Genomic DNA, 15,045 nt, shown 5'->3' on the forward strand with positions numbered 1-15,045 from the left:
CATGACTTTTATTATGTTAGAAAATTTTTAAAAATCTGACAATTGAGAGTGCATATTAACTTTTAACATCACATTTTAGAAAATATATTTTTTTGCCATTTAAAAATGTGGGTTTAAAGTTACCATATTCTGAATAAAAAGAATTTCAAACAGAGTATCTATTCACATAAAATATTCCTCTTTGCCCTGTTTCAAAATGAATGGAAAATACGATAATCTCTTTCTAATGACTATGAAACCAGAAGATGCTTTTCCTCCTCTAACAACTTGATAGAACTTGAAATCTACCTAATTTATATAAATTTCTAAAGAAAATAATTATGCTTAACATAAATATGAATATATCAATTCTTCAAACATACTACTACAATGAATTCACAATTGATCTTAAATAACATAATTTGTGTTCTTTCAGAATAACCACTGTGAATAAATATTGTTATATTTTACAAAAGACCATCAAGATTCAGTATTTAGGCTGGGCGTGGTGGCTCATGCATGCAACCCCAGTGCTTTCGGAGGCTAAGGTGGGCAGATCACCTGACGTCAGGAGTTCAAGGCCAGCCTGGCCAACATAGTAAAACCCCGTCTCTACTAAAGCTACAAAAATTAGCTGGGCATGGTGTTGTGTGCCTGTAGTCCCAGCTGCTCAGGAGGCTGAGGCAGGAGAATCACTTGAATCTGGAAGGTGGAGGTTGCAGTTAAGTGAGATCATGCCACTGCACTCCAGCCTGGGCAACAGAGCAAGACTATATTCCAAAAAAAAAAAAAAAATTCAGTGTTTGATCCCTTCCCTGCATAGTCAAATCACCACTCTCATCCTAATTCTTAATATTTGAGACAATACATAATAGCACCCTAATAAACAACATCAATAAAAAGGCATGAGAAAAAATGTGCTTTTTGGTTCAAAGCTCCTGTCTTGATGTTGGACCTCTAGTCTTGCTATTCTCTTAGAAGTTCAAGAGGTCAGATGTTTGATATGACACCCACAGATATGATTAAGGAGAGTAGAAATTTATAGAGGAAAATGCCCCCCAAAAAGTTCATTTTTTTCTTTAATGTTGGTAAGGGTAAGCACAGGTCCATAAAAAGTGGCAGAAGAAACATGCAGGTAAATATATCTAGAATCTTCTTCATATGTATGCTTACCAAGATGTTACTTTAGAAACACACATAGTATACCTTAATTGTGAGATACCCCATCCCCTTCTATTGGTGTTATTTATCTGCCTAAATTAGTTGTGATAGAATGTTTAAATATTGAAAAAACAGCCAATAGAAATATTCAATGTAAATTTCTTTAAGATTCTGAGAACCCTGTTGGGAAATACAGTTTTAAAATAATATGTAGGAAAAAAAAGAGAGTGACAAAAAATATGATGTTTTACGTTTTTCCCATAAAATTTTGGGAAAACCAAAGCCAATTTATAGCTATTGATATATAAAAAAAGTAAGTCTATATTTAGCTCTAATAAAACTATATATATAAAAGATGTATATACTACCCACATATACAAATATTCATATATGTATATATGATCAATTATGGCAAAATAGTTTAAAAGTACTTACATTAATATATTTTGGCATATTAAATGAATATTTTTATAAACTATTGCATTTATTTCCAGTTACCAATATTTCTCCTAAAACAACCTTTTCTCCTCCAATTTTAAAAACCTTTTCTCCTCCTATTTTCTCCTCCTGCATAAAAAGTTAATGATGCTATGTAAAATTCATATTGCTGCTTCTACTCATTTTTTTTTCTGTCAAATCATACTGTTCTATATTGCACAATCCCAGAGAAAAAGGAAGATGCTAAATTGGCATATTTTCCTCCATGAATCTCAAAAAATGTTGATTAACCTTGATGGCTTAGTTAAATTATGAAACTGGAATCTTCAGAAAATTAATGTTACTTAGTACTTTCTAACAGTCTTCATGGCTACATGGTAAAAGTTCATGACTCATTTACATCATTAAAAAATATTTTTTCATTTGACAAGGATACAAATCATTAACAATGTTATTTTAGATACTACTGAGTTAGTAGAAAATTATAGCACATATACCACATAATGTTTATAGATGCTATTCATAAGATTAATGTTAAAGATTAGGCATTTTTATTTTAATGGAAAATTGTTATATATTTTTTAATTTTGCAGCAAAACATGAGAATCTGTAAATGATCTAGTTCATTTAAGATGATCCTAATAAAACCAATATATTTAAATGAAATTCATTCATTTTTATAGTTTTCCTCCTTAGCTTAGGCATTAGCTATATTATTATATGTCTTTTTGTGATAACTAGAGATGAAATGAAGAATATGCAATACACAAAATATATTCAACCATATTTTGAAATAAACATATAAATTTTCTTATGATTTAGATTGAGGTGTACATAAAATAAGTGAAAGGTTTTATTTTATTTATTTTATTTTGAGATGGAGTCTCACTCTGTCGCCCAGGCTAGAGTGCAGTGGCACTATCTCGGCTCACTGCAACCTCTGCCTCCCAGGTTCAAGTGATTCTCGTGCCTCAGCCTCCTGAGTAGCTGGGATTACAGGCGCGCGGCACCGCGTCTGGCTAATTTTTGTATTTTTAGTGGAGACGGGGTTTCACCACGTTAGCCAGGCTGGTCTCAACCTCAGGTGATCCTCCTGCCTCCGCCTCCCAAAGTGCTGGGATTACAGGCGTGAGCCACCGCACCCGGCCAGGTTTTATATTTTAAGAAATAAATGAATACAAGAACTATAACATTTAGAAAAAAAAAAAATTCAAAAGCATTCCTTAGCCTGCAGAAACTTCTGCTACAGGATTAAAGTACATAAAGAGTACAGCAGTGGCTCTCAGCCAGTGGCAGCTTTGCTCCCCAGGTGACATTTGGCAATGACTAGAGACATATTTGGTTGTCACAACTTGGGGGAAAGTGGAGGGCTACTGGCATCTAGTGAGTAAAGGCCAGGTATGCTGTTAAACATTAAAAAAATACACAGGATGGACTCCCCCAACAAAGACTTATTGGGGTCAAAATGTCAGTAGTAATGAGGTTGAGAAGCCCTGGAATAAACCATAAAATTCAACTAGGGCAATAAATTGTGTTATTGAAAGTAGTGCCCTATTTTTCTCAATTTTCTTTGTTTATGTCCATTGTTTTTTACTTTGAGTAATAAAGGCTTTTGAAGAGAGTACAATGTCAAAGCAAAAATTCTGCTAAAGGTCAAATATCTTAGGATCCATATTGAAGTAACATATTGCATAATTTAATTAAGGCAGACTTCTTCTGAAATTTGAATATGGGTGAATGGTCACTAATTTATAACACTATTGATTAGATTTTATACTACAAATAAATATAACCTCTAATTCTATAACTCCACACATTTTGTGGAAAGTGACTTTAATATTCAATTTGTTTATTTATTGTGTCATTTTCATTAATTAAATGCCAAATACATTTGAGTGTCCAAAGTGTGACAAATCAGTTACTGATTTCTGAGTTAATTTTCTTCTTAGGAATTTATTATTTTAGGAAGATATTTCTATTGTAACATTACATTTTAAAAAGTCACTTTTTGTCACTATTTTCAGGATAATTAGACTGCAAAGTAAGTACATATTTACCTGCACAACAAACAATAACATAAAACATTTGAGCACAAAATATTTCACAACAAATACCATAACCAGATGAAAAAATTCCAGTTTCTTATAGTGGGGCACTTATTCTATATTTTTAGTTTGCTAAATTATCCTTTATGTTTGGAAAATTAAAAATAAATAAAACTTTTCTCATTTTCTTTACTTCAACATTCTGAACTAAAACAATGATTAAAAGATAAACTTCTCAACGGTACTATTTAATCAAATTTAGAAAGAAAAAGACTTCATGCATATAAAGGTCAAGAGGAGCTAGTAATTGGTATGCAGTTCTGTAGGTGTAAGGGGAAAAGGTTGAGTCGTTTATGCCTAGTGTTCCATTATTGGAACACTAAGGATGTGGGAGTTATTTATATTCTACTGCTCAAGGTCATCACCAAGATCTGACTTTTCAAATTCAAAAGATTGCAACCTCAGGCATAAATGGGGAAGAAAAAACTTTAAAAATCTTTAAATTATGGAATATTAGTCTTCTGGACATCAGACACAGTGAAAAAGTGGGTTTGGCAGTTCTGTGTGGGAGAAGCACTCTAATCCCACCACAGATGTTCTCTATGAAGGCGTTAATCAGTGGTCTCTGGTAGAAGGAAGGCAACTTTCATATGTCATCCTTATAAATGTGCATAACTAGTGGCTGGGGAGTAGACTCTGAATGGAAAATTTTTGAGAACACTTTCCAATCCACTCAGACTCACATTTGGAGATCCATTTGCCATATTACTATCCTTGTATGTTGAAAGGGTCTTGGCTATTCAAACACATGCTGATTAGATAAATTTATATTTCAAGTACAGCATAATTCTTTATTGACATTTTTCTCATTGTCAAGGACAGAAAACTTGATCCTGGATCTCCTTATGTCAGTACTGTAAGTAGTGAACAGCTTTAAGTATTCTTCCCAGAAAACCCACTCTACCCACACCCAAATGAAAATAAGTATCTACCCTTGTGGTAGGAAGATTTCATTTCTAAAACGTGTTGGTCAAATGATACGTAATCACAGTTAGACAGGAGGAATAAATTCAAGAGATCTATTACACCGCATGGTGACTATGGTTAATGACTATATATTGTATTCTTAAAAAATGTAAAGAGAGTGGATGTTAAATGCTCTCAGCACAAAAATGATAACTACATGCAGTAATACATTTGTTAATTAGATTTAACCATTTCACAACATACATACATATATATATATATATATATCTCAAAATATCATGTTGTATAAGATAAAAACATACATGTTACCTATCAGTTTAAAAAATAAAATAAAATAAAATCCCCGGATCTTTACTTCTACCTGTTTTTCTTCTGTTGCCAAATGTACCTAGAATCTGTCTGCTCTATGAATCCTGTTTTTAATCATATTTTTTCATCTTCTTCCCCCTTTCACAAACTCCTTAAACATTTTTTCTTGTGAATCTTTTTTTTGTTTTTACTTCACGCTTTTTTCTTGCTCTAGTTTAATTTCCACTGAGCCTCACTGACTTTTCTTGTTCTTAGTGGCAATTATTACTCTTTTCCAGTTAATTCTGCCTTTCTTTCCTCATAGGCTTCAGTTTTCTGTCCTGCTTAGCTTTTAATTCTACTTCATCTACTGCTTTGTTACCTCCCAATTCTATTCTAAAGGGATCGCCCACCTCATTGCATCATTCCTCCACCTTCTGCCCACCACTTTCTTTACTTTTTATTTCCTCCACACTGTCCTTTTTTATTGTGATAAAAAGCACATAATGTAAAATTTACTCTAATCAATTTTTAGTGTACAACTTAGTAGTATTAACTATATTCATAATATTGTGAAACAGATAATCAGACTTTCATTTTGCAAATCTGAAACTCTATACCTATGAACAACTCTCTCAGACTGTCTTTTAATGGATCCCCTTTGCATATTCTGCTGGAAAACTGACAGTATTTCTGCTCTTACTCCGTGCCACCCACTCTCTATTGTTGCTTTTAGTAACTGTGGAGTCAGCCATCTCTAGAAATGGAACTTAATGAGAAACTTCTAAGCACAAGCTAGCAGATGAAAGGCTGCCACAGTGCAAGTGACTTTCTTTACACCCATCCCCTTTTGGAGGTCCCTGGAAAGGCTGTGAAAGCAAGTCCAGTGTCAACTGCAGCTGTCAATTTGTTTATAGTCACCCATCCACCACATAAATGGTTAGAAAAAAAGATAAATCTGGAGATTCACAACATCATGTGCTTTGAACTTCTGGAAACAAAGCCCAGAGTCCTATTATTTTTACATGGAAGTCTGTGGTCTGGGAGGGAGAAATGTCTATAATATGCATGCGTGCATCAACTGAAGAACAAAACTGTGATGTAACATGGAAAATCTGACACTAGTGGGCATGCTATTGGTATGTTTCATTTAACATTAAAGAGCTCTCTCCCTCTCAGTCTCTCTTTTCATTAAGTTTCATTTAAGTTTACAAAGCAATAGGTACCTCTGATGATGAAAGTTACTCGAATGAAATAAAATAACAAAAAGTTATTTGGTCAAGGACACTCTTTTCTTTGATAGGGTCAGATAAGTGATGGAAAAACTTTTGACTGCCTGACAGACAATGTCAACCACTGCCTTAAGCCATGAATATACATCATATTTTTAGTATGTAGGCAAATTACATTTTTCCTCAAGCATTCAATTGAACAGTTTCACCATCTAAAACACAGAAAAGATATTTGAACTTTAAATACTATTAGAAGTAGATACACAGATTAGAGACTGATATTTGCAGTGAAGAGGGGAGTCATTTACCTAATTTGTTAACTGCTTTAAAAGCAGAAATAATGACAGACATCTTAAAATATTACAGTTGAACAATAATTACACTTATCCACTCTAATCAAAATGCCTATACCCGTTTCATATGAAAATAACAAATTGTTCCAAATGCGTAGCATGACAAAATTCAATAACATCCACAGTTGTAGTTGCTGCTAACACTACCTGGACAGAGGGCAGTGTTATTGCAAACCCTTGATTCTCTTAATGGGCCGCTGCAGTGTGTCCCGTAAGGTGATACACAAGTTCTGGTTCGCACCTGCGACCCTTGACCACAAGTAACTGAACATGTGCTCCACTGGGACCACTCTTCCACACCAGATTCACCTGCGTGCAAGACAACAAATAAACATGAAATACTGTCTTAAGTATTCATCTAGTAAGCATTATACCAAATTGACATTATGACATGCAAGAATAATTTAAATGTAAAAATATGACCATACATTAAAAGGTACATGAAAACATTTCAGAGAAAATGAAGTTTAAAGACGAAGGCATATAATGCTGGTGCAAACACCAAGTTTTGCCATAACCTTATTAGCAAAATACTCTTCATAACTTACACTGTACCATGGACACTATGAAGGAACTAATCGGCATTTTTCAATATGACTAATTGTTGAAGTGATTCTCTTCAAATTAATCTAAGACTTTGTATTTTGATGGAAAAGGAAGCAAAATATATTTCTAAGCTTACTCTATGGCTTTGGTGAGCGGGAATATATTGATGTGTTCCTCCTTAGTCCTTTATTGCATAACACCCTTTCTAATGCTAGATGATGTGGAAACCTGGGAGCTTGGACACATCTAATTCATATTGTATTGAGTACTGATATTTATAGTTTATTACTAGTGCAATTCCTACTTTTTCATACTATGATAGCTGTTTATTTTGTGGTAATTTATTTAAATCCTTCTGCTAACAATTTCACCTATGATCTAGAGTAGTGATTTTTTTAACTCAAAATAAAGAAAAATTTCTTGATAATTTTCATTAATTTGATATGGAATTAAAATTTATTTAAAATGGAGCTCAAAAAAGCCAATGAACGCCTAAATTCATTAATTTTCTTGGAGTTAGCATCTCAATGAAACTGTCGAATTTCTATTATTATGTCCCAAGGAGACTCAAAAGTCAAACATTTCTATGACCAATGAAATAAGCTTCTAATTCTATCATGGCATCATGTTCAGGATGAATTTTAAAAATTGATTTGAAAATTTGCAGTTGTTTTCTCCAAAGTCACACTGGATCATTTAGCTGCTAGCAGTTAACTATTTAAGTTAACCATTTAGTCATTGAAAAAGTTTATAGGTGAAATGTTTCTGAAAACTGTATCATTGATTAGTAGATCAAAGAGCAATTTAACAATATTTTATGTTTCTGTTTATAATTTGCCTTTGGAATAGAATTCAAAGGATAGAATATGCTCATGTGTTTGTCCATCGTTTTCTAGAAAGTTAGTAAATGACCTGAAAATTATTTGCAGTGCTACTCAAGGCAGCTGGTCCACAAACTAGTGCTCTAGGAAAGAAGGAGTTTGGGCCAGAATGCAATTCAACACACAGATTTTCTCAGTGAGAAATTTGTTCTAAAAATAAAATGTCAGCTGAAATAAAACCTGTGCTTGATGAAGTAGTTGGCTTTACATTCTGATGTAAACTGCTTATTCCTTCGAGGGACCATAACGGCCAGTTTGTGGACAAACACTGATCCACTAACCACACTTTGAGGAGTACCATTATGACGCATTTGCTCTTACGTTGTTCTGCATCATGCACCCAGAGGCATAGATGACCATCTGTTTATAACTGGACATACACTGTAAGGGCACAGACAATAGTAACTGGGATGACAGATTACATCAAATGGGACTGCTTTTCAGTGTTGTGATCAGTGTGACTTGAAAATACTGTATAGATAACCCTTCATCAATTCAGAATTTTTTTCTTCACAAATTTATATATTGCTAATTTCATAAAAATGTCCTTGGATGACTATTTGAATAACAGTTAAAGCCGTGCTTCATAATTTGTTCTTTTACATTAAAGAATACTCTATCAAGATTGAAAATCATTATTCTATAAACCAAATAGAAGGATAACAGTTAAAAAAATCCACATATATGTATATATGTGCATGTAAATTTAGCAATAGAAAATTTAAGCCAAAGTTAGGGAAAATATAATGCACTTTTTAAAATGATGTTCCAAACTGTGATGAGAATAAGTGAGGTATAAATATTATGGTTGCATGTTATTAATTAAAAGTCAGAAAATTATGAACAATGTGGATTCTATAAGTGAAATGATAAAGGTTATGAATAAAATTAGTTCTATTTTACCATAAAAGCAGTCCTTTTCCTCTTGCATTGTCATAATAACAGAAAAACATAATTTAACTAAACTGAGCAGTGAATTCAGATCAAGCCCTGTATTTAAATTACTTTCGTACAAGTATTTAAACATTTGGGTTGCTTCTGAATGCATGATACTGCAATGATGCTGAACAGGCTAAGCAGTGGTGCCTGGATCATCAGAGTTTGATAATGAATGCTCAGAATTGGCCTCATCACTCTTCCTCTTTCTTCATTGATCAAAAATAATGTAAATAAATAAATAAATAAAAGATATTGGCTTTCAGATTTTGAATTAAAATTTTGCCAGTGAAATAGTGGCCTACCTATCAAAATGATCTTGTTATAACTGAAATCCTATAGTTTCAGTGACATGTCCACTAAATACTTCTTTTTTCCATGCTGCCACTTCCTTATTTATAAAAGTATGAGGAACATTGTAGTCAAGCACATTAGGCCATTGTGAGAATAACTAATATACATTATAAGAAAGATGTTAAAAATATTCAATGACATTAAAATAGTAAAGTATAAGACAAAGTATACTGTTTTTAATATATGTATCTTTGGAGATAGTACGAACTAAAAGCTCTTTAGCCTAGCATGAAACACAAAAGGAAACTGGAAAAGCATTGCAATTGAAGTCAGAAGACCTGTGATTGATGGAAATCTGCTGAATAATAGCTCTGTGACCTTGAGAAAGTCATTTTATTTCTTTGAATGTCTTCAATAAAATGAATATTATATTTACTTCAAAATCTGTGAAGATTGAGTGAGATAATATGTGAGAATGCATTTCAAATTATGAACAAAATATTAATATAAACTTTTGCTAGTATCTTAAAGTCATGAAATTAGAAATGTACTTTTATTTATTTATTTATTTATTCACTTATTGAGACGAAGTCTCACTCTATAGCCCAGGCTGAAGTCCAATGGTATGATCTCAGCTTGCTGCAACCTCTGCCTCCTTGATTCAAGAGATACTCCTGCCTCAGCCTCCTGAGTAGCTGAGATTACAGGTGTGTGCCACCACACCTGGCTAATTTTTTGTATTTTTAGTAGAGACGGGGTTTCACCATGTTGGTCAGGCTGGTCTTGAACTCTCAACCTCAGGTAATCCACCTGCCTTGGCCTCACAAAGTGCTAGGACTGCAGGCATGAGCCACTGAGCCCAGCCTGATTTTTTTTTTTTTAATTTTAGATAACATGCTACACAGTCCAAATTTAGGCTATTTTCCTCACGGTAATAAAAGACTGCTTTTCTAAACATGTTTATAAATTAATTGATTACTAAGATGCTTAAGCATAACCAAATGTAACTAGGATATCTTAAGCCATCTTATTGGCATTTAATTTAGATGTCTATATTAAATATATATATTTATATATCATTTAATTTTATATTCCTTAACGATAAATAAAGATAGCATGATAGGCTATTAGAGCATCATCATTTATGTCCAAACTATGCTACTTTATCAAATGTTACTCTTTTTAAAAAATGTTGCACTCACTTTATCACTCTATAGAAAGACAGCTTTAAATTACAATCTTTTACTGATCATATTGATTGAAGAGGCCAGGTTACTCATTTTCAGAAGTAATTGTTAAATATGAAAGTGTGATAGATTTTGCTTTTTTCTCCATGATTAATATAAAAATATATTGTCCTTTATTATTATTTAAACGTAGGTTTTTACTTTATTCTTTGTTCTCAAATTATTGTTAACAAATTTTATATCATTTATATGTTACAGTCTTTTTTTGGCTTAAAGACAAATACAGGGAAAATTTTATAAGTAAAGCTTAATTTTTGTAAATTTCATTGTGTGACAGTTACCTGTATTTATTCAGACTACCTTAACACCTAAAGAAAGTATAATCTAGGAAAATATTTAAGGAAAAATATGCTTCTCTTTTTCACATTACAATTGTCATCTGTTAAATTATAAATTTTAAAAATTACTTAAAATAATGTAGTTTTCCAGCTTTACAACAGTACTGAAATAGTTTAATTTTAAAGTCTTATACATGTATTTATGTCTGTCTATACTATATTTGGTTAAAATAAAATGAATATTTATTATTCATCATTTTGAAATTAGTAATTCCTTACTAGGAAAACACAATGTTCCTTGAAATTTGAATTTACCAAAAGGGTTTTGGCTGAAAACTGTGAATTGAACTATGTCACAGACAAATCAAAAAACTTGTACAAAAACTTTTGGCCAAATTGCATAATATTTACACATAAACTAATCATGTTACGCTACTGGAAATTTAAAACTATCGTTTTCCATTTCACTTCCTATTGACTTCAATTTTTAGGAACTTCAGTAAACCAATGTCTGCCATCTCTTTTGCACAAATAAAATACACCTTTTTTAATCTTGCAGAAATGCCCCCATTAGATGGCGCCGACAAAGATGGGTAGTCAGCCCATGCCCGTGTGCCTTGACTTAACGTCTCTAATCTCTGCTCAGTGGTTGAGACTTTTTGCTCCCTGTAAAGGACAGAAATACATTTAGCAATTCGGAAATTTGCCTAAACCTGTTAATGCACTTTTGGACTTGTTCAAACAAATAGTAAAAATAAAAATCAATTTTTCTTAAACAAGAAAGTGCACAAAAAGGGATCCAGATAAGCAAGTTTCTACATTTCTGTATTTGGTTGCAATATATATCTCAGAAAAACTAAAAGTGAATCCTTGTAGAATTTATTTTAAACTTCTTGTTCTGAAAATTTGACCTCCTTACAACTAATGTATCAAAATCTTCTACTCACCCGTTATTAAGAGCAAAACTCATTAACAATATTTGCATTTTTATATTGTAGATTCAGATCTACTGTTTTAAAAGTATTATCCTAAGAACATGTGAACTGAAGGAAATATCCATTTCTTGGGGGAATTTCATCACTATCAGTCTAAATGTCATGTCAGGAAACTGGTCATGCACTTGAAACTTCTGTATTAATGGTATAACATTAAGATGTATACAGTTTTTTAAGACATAGATAAAACAGCTTTCAATTTCCCAAAATAAAGGTGACAACTGAAAATTTACATAACAAAGTTGAAACACTTTTTCTTTTAAGGATGTACTACATGCAATGTACTCAGATGGAATTAGACCATTTATTATAATAAGAAAAAATATGAATACATATATTAGTTCAAATTCTATAACTGAATAATGGGCATAAATTATACATACTCCAAATATTTACAGATATATTTGGATGGAGGTTTTTAAAAGCAATCTAATTAATTTAGAATTAAACATTTTATAAAGTAGAAAGTCATTTTAGGTTGATATTTAATTAGCTGGCATGTGTTACAGCTTACTTAACACTTTCAACTTTTTATTACTTAGCTTATATAACAAAACTCTTTTCAAATAAAAATCACTAAATTTTTTAAAAGTTTATATTTTCTGTGCATTTTAACAATAATTAATACAAGTAGGATCACAGTTGAAAAAATTCAATATATTCAATATTGTTAAAATAAATTTCATTGTCTACAGTTTCATTTAAAGTTCTAATTTTTGAAAGTCTTAACGTGAAGAAATAACTTTGCTGTCTTTCTTTAAAAGTTTAATGATACATTTTAAGTAGCTAATTAGCATAAATGCTACTATGTAAATCCTAAATGTCCCATACTGAAAGCAAAATAATTCTTATATAATTTTTGTGCACTTTTCAATTCACAGCTACTTTATTTATGGACTTTAACTGGTGACAAAAAAAAATGGCTCGAAAAAATATCAGCTCCAAAAACTGACAAATGTGCAGCAAAAGATTATGAAAACATGCAGTGGTTTTATTAAATTAACAACAATAAATAGAAAAATGTAACTAACGTATTACCAGTTTGTGCCATAAATTTAGCAGCATCAGCTTGTTCCTGAGGGACCCTTTTTTCATGAACAGATCGAGGTCGCTGACTTTTAATTGTATGATCTCCCATCATTCCAAATTCTAAAGACAGAATAAAGGTATATGAAAGCTTGTGTGTAGACATTTCTCACAAATTACATTACTGTCTCATGCAATATGTTCCTATACATACCTAGAAGATAATTGTTAAATTCACAATTCTAAACTTGCTAGGCTAATCTGCTTGGAATATCTCTAAACTCAAGTCAGAAAACCAATAAACATGAACAAGATTTCAAAAAACAATAATAACAGTCAATAAAATGACACATCAGATTTTAAGTCAACTTAACAGAGATACTGTACTCTTTTCTGATAATGTTTTGAAGTAACACATAAGAAAAAAATACAACCACAGTGTTAACTGTTGTTTTTTTAGAGAGAGAATCCTGACTTGGTAGCATCTGCTTGTTTGCTCTACAATCATCACCCCCAGAAGTTTGTCAGCAGTTTTCTTGTTACTAGATTACTCAGTCCTGTAACTTAACTTTTCTAAGGTAAACCCAGTCACTTAACAGACTACCTTTTTTTTTTTTTTTTATGCAAAGATGAGGTCGCCCTTGGTGTCCTCAAAGGCTCATGGAATATAGTGGCCTTGGTCATTCTCATTATTTCCTTCCTTGCCCCAATTAATTCCTCCCCTCTTTTCTAATCACATGTAAGAGAATATTTTCTCTTTAAAAAGTTATATTTATAAAATTTATTGTTTCCAGCCTTCTATTATTTGATTATTTGATAGTAGAACTTTCAAGAAAGGCAGAAAAAAAATTGTCTGGGACTAATTCAGGAACAAATGGAAGAAAGAAAAAATTAGTTGAGTAAAAGAATAGCTTCTATGTAACATATTTTTAAAAATTCATATTCTTAGAATTCTGCAAGATATCTGTGCTTATTGAACTGTGACCGAAAAGTGGTTTTACTAAAATCAGAGCCTAATATATGGAATAGTTGTTGGTTCTGTCTCATAGGAGTTTAGATAGGGGAAGGGAATACTGAGGGGCAAGAAACTGTGCTGCTATCTTTTACATCAAGAAAATTATCAGGCCCTTAAGACCAGGTCTCTTAAACATAACAAAGATGACTGGGTGAAGTGTGTTCCAGTGACACTGCTGATAGTGTAATTAAGCAGCGTATCTTCTAAGCACTAATTCTACCAATTCTTGTATGTAAGGAGAAAAGACTAGCACACATTTTCATCTGTCCTACAAAATCCTCACATAAAAATTAAACCATGGCACCTGCCTGATGTGTCAGAAATTTTTTACAGATAATCTACACAAAAGAACATCCCCTGAGAAATCTGAGAAATCTAAATGTGTGTTTGTTTTTGTCAGGTGAGAAAATATTCAAGGCAGAAAATGTAAAAGAATAGCTTCTATATATTTTTTAAAATTCATTTGCTTAGAATTCGGCAATATCCTACACTGTAGCTAATTCTACTTATCAATAATAAAATGTCAGTGGGTCTGACCTTGTAAAATCCATCACTATTTTCCATTACCACCAACATCCTTTCATTCCATTTTTTATGTGTGCTGTATGCGGTGTCTAAACCATGTTTTTTCCAGGCCATAAGAAGTATCTAATCACTCATTTAACAATTTTGGAAATGGAAGTTTATATCTAGACTGACGATCCAATATTTTCAAGTATTATATGCAATTAGAATGTTTCTGGATATGAAACAGCACTGGAATTTAGTAGTAATTTTTTATCACCAATATGCTTCACCTTATTTCCTCTTGAATTTGTATTTTAAGTTGCGGGTATGTCTATTGTTTTCAGCATTTATGTCAGAGTATAGGTTTACATAAGTCACCTGGGGGCTCTGATGCTCACACTAAGGTAATTTTGGCACTGAGAGGCCAAAGAATGCTGAAAAGATTATTTCATGTCTATAACTTAATTATGTAGTAAATAACTGTATAACCTGTTCTAGTAGAAGGTAATTCTTCAACTCAGTGGCAGCGTGATAATAGGCTGAAATCTCTCTTTCAAGGAAAATGGTTTATTTTTAACAGAGACTAAGAACTTGAAATTTAGAAGGTCTGAGTATGTCCGTGGGTCTTGGTCTGTCACCCAGGCTGAAGTGCAGTGGTGCAATCATAGCTCACTGTAAACTTGAACGCCTGGGCTCAAGTGATCCTCTCCCTTGCCTCAGCCTCCCAAGTAGCTAAGACAACAAGCACCATTCACCATGCCTAGCTAATTTTAAAGTTTTTGTTGTTGTTGTTGTTGGAGCAGGTCTCACTATCTTTCCCAGACTGATCTTAAACTC

The 15,045-nt window shown here is 32.4% G+C and overlaps 1 protein-coding gene across 4 annotated transcripts in view; it reads right to left on the minus strand.

Moving 5' to 3' along the window:
- Positions 1–15,045, minus strand: part of ADGRB3 (adhesion G protein-coupled receptor B3) — a 758,270-nt gene that overhangs the window by 458,573 nt on the left and 284,652 nt on the right. For 3 of the 4 annotated variants that reach the window (XM_063618730.1, XM_055257305.2, XM_063618736.1), the window contains 2 exons: positions 12,699–12,809; positions 6,631–6,792 (listed from right to left, as the gene is read on the minus strand). In XM_063618730.1, the coding sequence (XP_063474800.1) occupies positions 6,631–6,792; positions 12,699–12,809 (273 nt within the window). Of the gene's footprint in view, positions 1–6,630; positions 6,793–12,698; positions 12,810–15,045 lie in introns of those variants that run through there. The other variant, XM_055257316.2, reaches the window with a different exon arrangement.

Source organism: Symphalangus syndactylus, chromosome 2 (genome assembly GCF_028878055.3).
Source record: "Symphalangus syndactylus isolate Jambi chromosome 2, NHGRI_mSymSyn1-v2.1_pri, whole genome shotgun sequence".
Lineage (NCBI taxonomy): Eukaryota > Metazoa > Chordata > Mammalia > Primates > Hylobatidae > Symphalangus > Symphalangus syndactylus.